The sequence below is a fragment of the Panthera onca genome, chromosome D2 (assembly GCF_046562875.1).
Source record: "Panthera onca isolate mPanOnc1 chromosome D2, mPanOnc1 haplotype 2, whole genome shotgun sequence".
Classification (NCBI taxonomy): Eukaryota; Metazoa; Chordata; class Mammalia; order Carnivora; family Felidae; genus Panthera; species Panthera onca.
This window is the reverse complement of record NC_138349.1, coordinates 32,051,425-32,063,741: the sequence shown is the minus strand read 5'-3', so window position 1 is coordinate 32,063,741 and position 12,317 is coordinate 32,051,425. Positions and strand designations below refer to the sequence as shown.

The 12,317-nt window shown below is 40.1% G+C and overlaps 1 protein-coding gene and 1 pseudogene across 1 annotated transcript in view; one reads left to right on the top strand and one right to left on the bottom strand.

Annotated features, from left to right (window-relative positions):
* Window positions 1–12,028, bottom strand: part of TM9SF3 (transmembrane 9 superfamily member 3) — a 69,448-nt gene extending 57,420 nt beyond the window's left edge. Inside the window, exons 1-2 of the mRNA XM_060643071.3 lie at window positions 11,731–12,028; window positions 894–1,089 (exon numbers count right to left, since the gene is read on the bottom strand). Coding sequence (XP_060499054.1) covers window positions 894–1,089; window positions 11,731–11,829 — 295 coding nt within the window. The 5' untranslated portion in view covers window positions 11,830–12,028. The remainder of the gene's footprint in view (window positions 1–893; window positions 1,090–11,730) is intronic.
* LOC132685703 (U4 spliceosomal RNA) lies at window positions 9,027–9,183 on the top strand (annotated as a pseudogene).
* Window positions 12,029–12,317: the final 289 nt, after the last annotated feature.

Here is a 12,317-nt window from a genome sequence, read left to right as displayed (position 1 = left end):
AATGCAGTAAAAAACAGGATTAAAATTCAGAGTTCCTGATTACAAGATCCAAGCTCTATTCAAAAATCAGGACACCTAATCAAAGATCCTGTAAAAACTCAATTGCTCAAGCTTCTGTTCACTGGGTTAAAAATGTCTATGCAGGAGGAAATATACTCTCTGGCTAATTTCACAGAGAAAAATTGGAAGTTTAAACACTTTAAACTCAAAGGGCCTGATAAAATAGATACCTGCATAATAAATAGATGAGGATTTTTTTCCAATTTTAACAAGTCTTTGACCTAAAATTTAAAACCACACTATCTTACAAGAATTGAAAGAGTAAACTAACACCCACTGATAAATACATTCTGAGCCAATGGTACAGGTCTGAATTTGAGGCTTTACACAGAATTTTAAATATCCATATACCCCATGACATTCCTGCACCTCCAGAAATTATGAAATCTCCTGACAGCCTTCCCTAACCACATATGTCCAATAACTAGAAGGTTTACTAGAAATCACTTTTCAGGAAGAAATAGGTTAGGGAAATAAAATTTTAACAAATATTTACTTTATTATTTTACAAATATTCAAAATAAACCTTTGTTACTTACTAACATACTTTTCTCAATGCAACTTAACTTACAGATTAAAACATTTTTTAGAGTTTAAAGCAGTGGTTCTCTAAGGTCAATCAGCAATGTCTGATGACAGGTTGGATTGTCACAACTGGAAGGTGCTACTGGCACTTACTGGGTAGAAGCCAAGAACTTTGCTAAACATCCTACAAAGTACAGGACAGCCCCCCACAAAAAAGAATATCTGGCCCCAATGTCAATAGTGTCAAAACTGAGAAACCCTAGTCTATAATCTGACTTGTACTATAAGGACTATTAAGGTTTACTTACCTTTGAATTTAATATCCAGACCACTAAATTCCAATTCAACTCCTTGAAGTGCTTCTCCCAGAGTTTCATGGTAATGACTGATACTTTTTTTTGACCCCACACAAAATGGAAGTGAAAAGTACTTATATGTCTCTTGGCGATTATGGTAGGGCCCAACAGTATTCATCCATAAGACAACTTCCTCTTTATCATGATACTGAAACAAACAAACAAACAAACAAAAACAAATTATAAATTTTTTAATCTAATTTAAATTAAGGGAATATTTGTTATATGATCTAAACAAAAGTGTACCGTGTTTGGGAAGCTATAAAATACTGGAAGTTTATTTTATTTTAATCTGATGATCAATGTCCATACCTTACAAAGACACTTGTTGAATATTAAAATTATATCTTCTGATTGTGATCTCAGGCAGATCCATCTTTTCTAAACTTTGTTTTACAGAAGGTATTGTTTAAACAAAGTCCAATAGCACATAAGAGTTCAACAGCACATCAAATAATGGTGAACCCAGAACCAGTATTATTCACCATGCTAACATGGACAAGGAAGGAGGAAAGAAAATCAATAGCTTACCCAGAAACTCATGCTAATCATTAGAAACTAAAAAATCTAATGTTGCCAGCAAACGCAAATAAAATTTCATCTCCTTTCTGATCTTTTCCGTGGCCATTGGTCAAGGTACTAGAAATGACTAAACAAGAGGAAGAGAATCCCATGCTATGGAAATCTCCACAGTCCACTCAAGCCATCATTCTATCTTCCCCCTTTACTAGCCTGAAAGACATGTACTGTATGCATACTTCTTTGGATAAGTAACAATGGTTCTCGCCATCAGTAAATACCATCTGTAGCTAAATCTGGAGTGTGGTCCAATGACTGTGGGTAGGTGACTCCACCTTTCCAGGGTCCAATTGGGGAATGTGCCAAAGATTTCTAAAATCTTAAGTTTAAAATTCCAATGATTCTATGAAAAGCAATTACCCATAGCAACATAAACTGAAGACAAGATAGGATACAATTTAAGTCAACTAACAGTGCAGACATTAAATCACTGATCAATTATTTACCGAGTGCCTGCTACATCCAATAATTGTGTTTATAGCTGAGGATACAGCTGTTAACAAGACAGGTTCCCTGCCCTACTGGAGCTCAGAGCCTAAAGGGAAAGATGGACATTGAACAAGTAATTATAATAAAGTAGAGTGCTAAGGAGCATGTACTAGAGAAAGCTAACCAACTAACCAACTACCAAATTCTTACCTCCAAAACTAATATAAAAACATTTTTTAAATCAAAATCCAACCTCTCCAAAAACAAACTTCATGCCACCCAAATCTACCCTTTCATCTTTGTTTTTTCTAATGGTATCACCATTCACTCGCACATGGAAACTCAAACCCCAAGTCTCTCTGCATTCCAAAACCACACTGACTTGTCTACTCTTACCCAAAGCATCTACATCTTCCTTTTGATTCACACCACCAGCATCCTAGGAGTTAGATATAATCACCTCATCTTCAAATATAATAAATGTCTCAATGTCATATAAAACATCGTTTAGGTCATTAAGAAAATAATAAACTATCTTATTTTTTGAATACATGAGACACGTACCAAGCATAGTGTTAGGTGTTAAGGACACAAAGTTGACCCTTGAACAATGCAGGGTTAGGGTCACCAACCCACCATGCAGTCAAAAATCCATACGTAACTTTTGACCACCCCAAAACTTAACTACTAATAGCCTTGTTGATCAGAAGCCTTACCAACAACATAAACAATCGATTAACACATTTTTGTATGTTATATGTATTATATACTGTATTCTTACAATAAAGTAAGTTAGAGAAGAGAAAATGTTAAGAAAATTGTAAGGAAGACAAAGTACATTTGTCATACTGCACTGTATTTACGGAAAAAAATCTGCATGTAAGCAGAACTATGCAGTTCAAACCTGTGTTGTTCAAGGGTCAATGTACAGATAAATAAAACACTGTCCTTTCCTTTAAGTTCACAATCTATAGTGGAAGACAAGTAAATGATTAATGATGAAGAAATAGCGTTAAAACTAAGGTAATAAAGGGCTATCATAGCAGCGACAAAGGAATTATTAATTCTGCTTTGGCAGAGAAGAAAATTCTCTAACAATATAGAAAATCATAAACCATTTCAAGTGAACTCAGAAAAACAACTATAGATAATCTTCACGTATGAAGGAAGGAATCAAAGGTCTGAATATATCCATACATCCCCATTCAGCTGACAAAGCTATTAGGCCACCACTCTTCATCTGATGCTCATGGTCACACAGCACTAATCAATCAAGGCACTCCTTTACAGAGCCAGTTATAGCATAAGAATTCTCAAAACAGTGCGCTAAACCAATCAATGATCAACTGACCATAGCTGGTATTAGAATTGAAACCTGCTCACTTGGCAGAAACCTCTCTGCATAGTATAATCTACACAAAAAGTATTTAATAAATACAACGGGAAAACAATGAAAAAAAACACACAAAAAATGCTGAAATGTAAAGTTCATTAACAACTTACTAAAAAAAAGTTTGAAGTATGCGTACTGACTGATATGTGCACTGATTGCAATAGTTCCCTTTTAGAGAAAAAGGGAAGGTAACAAAATACATCTATTTAAGATTAGAATGCTGAACAAGAGGACCTATCAATGAGGACCTTGTCATTAATCCTGCCGAGTTCGCAGAAATGTTTAAATGTTACTTGGGAAAATAAGCACAAAAATATTTTTTCTATCAATTCCAATACTCATAATTCCTTTAAAAATAGACAAAAATTTGAACTTAAATACTTATTTAAAAAGGGCATTCTTTTTTTTATACAAACTGAAACATAAAATAACTAAAGGGTCACAGCGTGTGTTAAACGACACATTCCGAAGTCACTTATTTTAATCATTCATGAAACCTGAATGGGGCAGTACAGTTGTGGCCACATGATGGAAATTGCACTGTAACAAAACGTACACCGCTCTGTAACCCTTCTGGGAAGAGGACTGAAATAATAATTAGAAATACATATAGATGTGTAATATATACACACCTTCACACACACACATACGGGGGGTGTGGTTAGGCTAAAGATTAATGCAAAAATGCTTCTTTTCCTTTACATCACTCCTTATGCAGACCATGATCAATATAATGAACTTAATTAAAATGTTAACTTTTCTTTGCAGTTCTTGATTACCCCTGAGAGTAAGTGCTCCCAAGACAAGGTCAAGACAAGAGTTCTTTTTCAAGAGAGAAAATGTGCCTTAAAAATATCCTGAAATTAGAAAATATCAAAAGGAAGACTTTACACAATGTTTTTTAAGAGAAAAAACACTTTTCCTTTCCCTAAAGCTGCTGAGAAAGTCCCTGAGCTCCACCAATCCATGAGCAGAAAGCAATAGAGGGAAGGCTCTTCTCTCTACTCTGGCCAAAAGGCTAACCTAATTCACTTTCAAAACATTCCATGAAGTCCTAGCAAGCTCATTTTAAATCCTTTCCTTGGAAAAACTATGAGTAGGCCAATGACACTGAGAAAGACAGAGATTTGCAACTTACCTGCTGAGTGTAACCAGGAGAAGGGGAGAAAAAGCAAGGAAGCATAGCAGGGGACCAGGGGACCCTTGAGCATGGCAGTAGTAGTCCCTTCCGTGAGGCCTACCTGGGAAGTAGCCAAGTGAGAGGAGGCCAATCCAGACCACCTGCATTCTTCACCTCACCGTTCTGTTCATTTTCCAGTTCTCGGAAGAGTTTCAGTTATACTAAATTTTTGAGCCACCCCCTCCAGCCCAAATGGTTTATAATATCGTCTTCCCTTACTTTCCTTCTCCACCTTGTTTCTCATGCCATTCCCCCAAATCTATGATGCCCTCCTTCTCTCCACTTTGTCAATTTCTACTTATCCTTCAAAACTACTCAAATCCTTTCTCAAACCCTCTAATCCTCAGCTAAAGCCTTAACAGATCAATCCCTGACATGATCTCGCCATCTTTTCTGATTGTATTAGCTAACACTTATTAAGCACATACTCTGTGCTAGGCAAACTAAGGTCTTTACATGAATATTTAATCCTCTCAAAATTTTATTAAAACAGATGCTATTATTTTCCCCATTAAAAAAATTCTTTTTACTGTTTATTTTTGAGAGACAGAGCGTGAGTGGGGGTGGGAGGGGGGGCAGAGAGAGGGGGAGACACAGAATCCGAAGCAGGCTCCTTCAGGCTCTGAGATGTCAGCACAGAGCACAATGCGGGGCTCGAACCCACAAACCGTGAGATCATGACTTGAGCCGATGTCGGATACCCAACTGACTGACCCAGAAAGATGCCCCTATTTTCCCCATTTTACACATTAAAATAAAGAACAAAGATGTTAAATAATTTGTCCAACATCATATAACTAATTAGTATCACATTTACAAGGTTAGGACTACACTTTTGCTAATCCCAAGTCAGTTTCATTAACTAAAGAGCAAAAACTAAATGAAGAAAATATGATAAAATACAGCTGTACAAAGCAACTAAAGACAGTTACTGAATACTGAACAATTTTTTCATTTGAACCTTTAATCTGCCTTAAAGAAGAAAACCTTCCTAAGAAGTGACTTGTGTTCTAATTTCAAAAGGCCTGACCTTTATTCTCAAGATGTCACCAATGTTAGGCCTCTCTTAAATACTGTTTATGTGCTGGGAAAGGAGAGACACAGAAGTTTCTCTCCTTGATAGAAATCATGAATTAATTTTTCTTAGGAAGAACACTTTAGGAGATAGTGTTACTGATGTACTCATGTAAAATCTGAATAAAGAAGTGATACTTTGGGGGAGTCTGGGTGGCTCAGTCGGTTAAGCATCCAACTTCAGCTCAGGTCACGATCTCATGGTTTGTGGGTTCGAGCCCCATGTCGGGCTCTGTGCTGACAGCTTGGAGCCTGGAGCCTGCTTTGGATTCTGTGTCTCCCTCTCTCTCTGCCCCTCCCCTGCTCATGCTCTGTCTCTCTCTGTCTCAAAAATAAAATAAACATTAAAAAAAAAAGAGAGAGAATTTATACATACAGGAGAAGGACTAAGGGCTCAGAATAAGCACCCAAATGCCACCACTTCCACAGAATGAGGTAAAATATACAATGTTTGCTTTCTTTTTTTTTTAGACTGAAGTAGAGATTTGGGGAAGATTTTTTCCACTCTTTATATAAATATATTATTTTAAAGCGTTGCATATTCAAGAACAGGAATCTGAGTATGACCCACACCCAGATAAAATTAATAAAAGCATAAACTTTGCACCATTCTTCAGGTAAATTCACTTAAGTGCCTTAAGTGATCTGAGAAGAAATTGTGGTTGAGCCAACTAAGTAGCCAAATTTCTGAGATGGAGTATTCTAGTAATGTATTTCATTGAGTTTGTATATATACTATGCACACTCTTTATTATACATATATATGTATAATATATGCATATTACACATGTTTGCTTTAAAATACGTATCAGAGTGGGGTGCCTGGCTGGTTCAGTCAGAAGAGCATGAGACCCTTGATCTCGGGATCGTGAGTTCGAGCCCCACGCTGGATATAGAGATTACTTAAATTGAAAAAAAAAACAAAACAAAAAAAACTTAAAAAAAATTTAAAATACATATCTGAGAAAGCAAAATTTAGTTCTCAAAGTGTTTCAGAAATCGTAATTTTTGATGCCTTTTATTTATTTAAAACACACATCAGATTCTTAATATAAATAAATATAATAATAAAATATAGAAATAGATTTTTAGATAATCTCTTGAGATAACTGTGCTATCTCCCTCTCTCTCAAAATAGCTTTGTACCTAAATAAACTTTTAGTCTACCACAGAGTACAGCCGAAAATAGGACAACGAATTATGGCATTCCTAAAACTAGATCTATATTAAAGCACTCACAAATTCACCTGCAGTAAAGTTTATTCTCTTTATAAATCTTCAAAGAAGTTTTAAGAGTTCCCAAACTCCCAACAGAGACGAAGACAAGCTGCCATTTGACAAAGTAAAGCAAACAAACAATTTCTGAAATCACTCGGTGGTGTGCTAAGTGTTTACAGCAGAGGCTGAGTGTATGCTACCCTAGGTACAGATTGGGCCCCTCTAACATCACCTACCAGAGGTACAATGGGCCACAAAGAAATGCGATTTTAGATTAGTTAGGGCCACTAAGTCATAACAGCATCCCAAAGACCATGCATCCTACATGAACAATGGTCTGGATTTGTTCACTGTGCTTTAAGCAATGGGTTTCATGCTTCCAACACTGCATATTTCTTGTCTCTAGCAGCTCCCTCATCATTCAAGTCACTCAACAAGCACTGATTAAATGCCACTGTGCCAAGCACAGAGCCTGGGTATGTAACAGACAACAAACAAAAACAAAAAACCTGACTTTGTGATCCTGAGGAAACAGAACCCATAAAATTTCAAGGCTACAGTATAAACCATAAAATGCATTGAGATTCTTGTGCCCTTCATTATTGGTTTTTGGTGCTGACATCTTTACATATTATTCCTGTGGAAATTTTACTTACAAGATAGGTAGAAAAAGGAAGAACTAGAGAGTCACTAGGCCTCTTCAGGCCTTAGGAAAATGAGTGTGTTGGATTAAATGATCTCAAATCTTCCCAGTTCTAAAATTCTAGTTCGCAATCTGAAATATTTTTAACAGAGTCCTTTGGAATCTGGGGAGACATGGTACTCTAACTATAGACCTTTCCAAGTCCTCTTGGTTTCAGAAAACAAAATAAGCACAAACCACACCTTATACATCCTTCACTCACTCTGAAAAGTCCTTTTTATAATCCTTGAATCACATATTAAGTGCCTTTCAGGGAAGTTTTCTTTAATTTTTTATTCCAAACAGTATGCGCTGCATATATGATTCAACTTTAGAAAACTGAAAGGACACATCTTTATATATTCTAGATGTGTACATACTTTACAAGTCAACAGCACATTTCCTTCTCATTATTCTTATGAGAATATTAAAAGGACTCTGCATAAATAAGCACTTAAAAAATAACATGACAAATAGTCAGCTGAATCCTAATTTAGTAGGTAAAACGAGAAATAAGAGGCTTTGTGAAACTATATAAACTAGTTACCCCTTCCTAAGACCAGCTATATAACTAGTGGGGCCCAGGACAAAATAAAAACGCAGGTCTCCTTGTTCAAAACTTATTAAGGGGTGCCTGGCTGGCTCAGTTGGTGGAACACGTGACTCTTAATCTTGGGGTCGTGAGTTTGAGCCCCATGTTAGATGTAGAGATTGCTTTAAAAAAATTATCAAAAATTTCTAGATGGTGGGGCATCTGGGTAGCTCGGTTGGGTAAGCATCCAACTCTTGATTTCAACTCAGATCATGATCTCATCGTTTTTGAGTTTAAGCTTCGCATCAGGCTCTGCGCTGACAGTGAGGAGCCTGCTTGTGATTCTCCTTCTCTCTGCCCCACCCGTGCAGAAAGTTTTCGCACTTTCTGTCAAAAATAAATAGGGGCACCTGGGTGGCTCAGTCGGTTGTCTAACCGGCTTGGGTCAGGATCTCACAGGTCGTGAGTTCGAGCCCCCCCCCATCCGACTCTGTGCTGACAGCTCAGAGCCCGGAGCCTGCTTCAAATTCTGTGTCTCCCTCTCTGTCTACTCCTCCCCCACTCACTCTCTGTCTCTCTCTCTCTCAAAAGTTAAAAATAAACTTTAATAAAAATAAATAAAACACTTAGGGTTTTTTTTTTTCATTTTTTAAAAATATTTATTCATTTCTTTTGAGAGCAAGCGCATGCCTGAGCAGGGGAGGAGCAGAGAGAGGGAAAGAGAGAATCCCAAACAGGCTCCAAGCTGTCAGCGCAGAGCCCAACGTGGGGCTCAATCCCACGAATGTGAAATCATGACCTGAGCCAAAATCAAGAATCGGATGCTCAACCAAATGAGGCACCCAGGCACCCCAAATAAATATTTTTTAAAAATTTCTGGATAGTAACGGCAGAGCATCAAAGCAAGCACAGTATCCACATGCTTGCACAAGTTACTGACTGCACAGGTCAAATGCCCGTTAAGGGGACCTTATCTCCCTTTAATGCTAAGCAAACATAGCTTTGCGCAGTGGCAGTATCGTAGCCAATGAGGTTTATCCGAGGCGCGATTATTGCTAATTGAAAACTTTTCCTAATGCTAAGCAAACATCTCCTCAGTAACAACCCATTATGGAGTTAGACTTACACAAAAATTTCTTTAAGCAGCTAAAACTACTATCAATACAGACAACTACTCAATTTAATACCAAGTGTCTGTCCTATTTTTAGGATAAAGGGCTGCAGAGTATATCCCCTAATAGTGTAGAGGATGATTAATTTACACTGCCTGAGCTAAAATCCTACCTCCATCCCCACTGGCTGTGTGGTCTCAGACAAGTAACTTAAACTCTCTGATGCTGGTATATTCATCTATAAAAAGGGTATAATAGGATCTTCCTCACATGATTATTTATATTTAAAGTAAGAGTTAATATACGTAAAGTACTTAAAATAGTGCCTCACACATTGTTGCCACAAAAGTCCTATTAATTATTATTCCTACCTGGAAATTGTCTTCACAGAAAGCTAACCTAAAGGGCAAACTTTAACTTCTGAAAATTGCTCTTTAATTAATAATTCAGTCCCACAAATTTTTATTACACAGCTACTCAGCAACCTTCCCTTGGCAATTTTTCTCTTCCTTCAGTATCATTCTCTCTTACTACCTACTTCTGCCTTCTTGGTGGGAAAAAAAATTCACTTGACTATAACTTTTCCCGTATTTTTATCTGGTTAAGGTGAATGACCAGTTTCAAGAAATATTTTCAAGACACTTAAGAAAAATAAAAATTTTGGCTAATAGCCAAAAAAAAAGACACTTATCTAAATTCTATACTTATAGCTTAATGCTAGTCTTCCTATACCCTTTTTGCTTTTTAAATAATGTATATTAATAACAGGTAACCAAGTGAGACCAATTCAATGTAGATATGAATAAAATGAAGTAGATTCTAAATTTTTTGTCCAGCAATTATCTCACACATACTATGTCCTCTCAAAAACCTTTTCTCATATATTTTATATTCAATTACTGGCATAAAAAATTGAATTCTCCGCAATGAAATTTCAATGAAATTTGTATTTGCATTTTAAATCTGCAAATTAAACTCAGGCCTTTTTATATACCTCCAATTTGTGAAATTTTAATTAAGTTTTCCCTATTTATAGCAGTTTATATAAAACACAAGATCAAAGAGGAGGATACTCATCTTAAATTTGTATGCCGGTACCGTGGAACTATAGTTAAGAGAGACTTTTGAGTTTTTATTTGGTAACTTTCCTTAAGTGTTCAAAAAATTGGAAAAATATTAGTGACAGTACAATTGACTAAAAGGATGCCCACTGCAAATGAACAGTTCTTACACTTCAATATGTTACCTGACAGAGAAAATGACAGGAAACAGTTTTTCAATTTAACTGTTTAAACTGTGAACAAATTATCTTAAGGTGAAGTCACAAATAAAACACAAAAACATGTCAATGATTTCAGATGTGGGTCTCTAAAAAAAAAAAAAAAAAAAATACAGGAAGTTTCTGGCTGTGACTGAAGGTAAAATAGCCAAAAGCTTAGCGCTTTCATTAGCTAAATTAAAAGCTCAGCCAATCCAGCAACCAGAGAAAAGAAGTGTGGTTAATTACAAATAAAATCTAAAGGACGGTCCACTGAATATTTTAAGAATGATTGCTTCACTTCCTCACTTATCAGAAATGACAGAAGATTCCCCCCAAATCTTTCAGATTTAGGACATACACAACCTCTCACGCAAAATCATGTCATTACTGAGTTACAGAATTAAAAAAAAAAAAAAAAAAAAAAATTACTCCCTAAGCAACATCTCTATTTACAAGACTTCCTGCGTGGCTCACAGCTACCACTCTGAAAACCATCGAGTTACAGCCCTAAGTGAAAGTCACTTTTAGAGTCGTTAACATCCACGCTTTGATGTGAAAAGGCCAGTTAAATAAACAGCCAACCAATTTTAAGCCAAATGCAAAAGGGACTATCCCCGGCCTACAGGAAGCACGGGAAACTCAAGACCCTTACAGCCAGAAGCTGCCTGGAGACCACCGGGATGGGAGCCTCATCCAGGGGCTAGAAGGGTGAGCAGAAAGTTACAAGAAAGGCCCAGAACTGAGTGCGTGTAGACTGAGTGCCCGCGTGTACACGTGTAACCTGCTCTTCACCCCAAGTTTATCAATGCTGTCCCCACGCCAGGGTTTTCATCCGGTTTGGGCAAGAGAGAAAATAAAGGCTGGTGAGGACCATAAAAGTGGTGGATATTTCCTGGTCGGTGTATGACGGGTAATCGTAACGCATCCATCTTCCGCTGTGTCGCAGACCCCAGTAGCCAGAGCACAGCTCCCCTCCCTGGGGGCACCAGCCCCGAGCCCCGCAGCCCGCGCCCCTCCCCGGGAAAGTGAGCGCCGACCCTCACCACGCTCCCTCCCAGACCCCCAGACCTCAGAGCTTGGCGCCATTTAGGTGCGGGTAGGGGAAGGAGGCAGAGGCACTCGGGAACGGAGTCTTGCCCGGGAAGCGCACACAAACGCCTCCTCCCAGCTCCCGGGGTTCCTGCTCCACCAGGCCCAACCGGAAGGCGCCCTCGGCGGCCGCGGGGCTCTGCCGGGCCGCCCAGCCCTCCAGGCCGCGTCGAGCCGGACGGGGCGGCGGGTCGGGTCGGCAGGCCGAGAGCGGCCGCGCCGGCCGGGGGCCCCTCTCACCGTGTGCTCGTGCTCGTCCGCCCGGGCCCGGGGCAGCAACAGCAGCAGCAACAGCGCGGCGGCCGCCGCCACGCCGGGAGCGCCCGGCAGCGGCCTCATCCTCCGCGCTCCCACCGGCCCGGCGCCGGCCCACCGACTCCTCCTCCGCCGCCGCCGCCTCCGCCTTCGCCGCGGCCGATTAGCATCCACGGGGCGCGGACAGACGCACGGGGCCCGGGCCCAGCCGCTGGCTCCTCCGCGCCGCCGCCGTCACCGCCCGCTCCCGAGCCTCCCCCGCCCCCCGGCGCCTCTCAGCCTCTTCCTCTGACTCAGCCACGTCATCCGGCCACCCCGGCACACGCCGGAAGTGCCTCGCGACGCGGGGCCGCAACCGCTGCTGGGCGCCCCACCCGGGAGGCGCGAGTTGCGGCCTCCGAGGGCCACATCTTCGGTCACCTCGCGCGCCACCGGGTCGCCCGGCCCGCTCGGACCTCCGGGCCGGCCTCCGTTGGGCCTCGGCAGCGGTGGCGCGCACTCACGGCCTCGGCCTGGCGCCCCTCGCGGGTGCTGGACGCGCTCCTCGGGCCGCTCCCGGCCGCGTCCCGGCG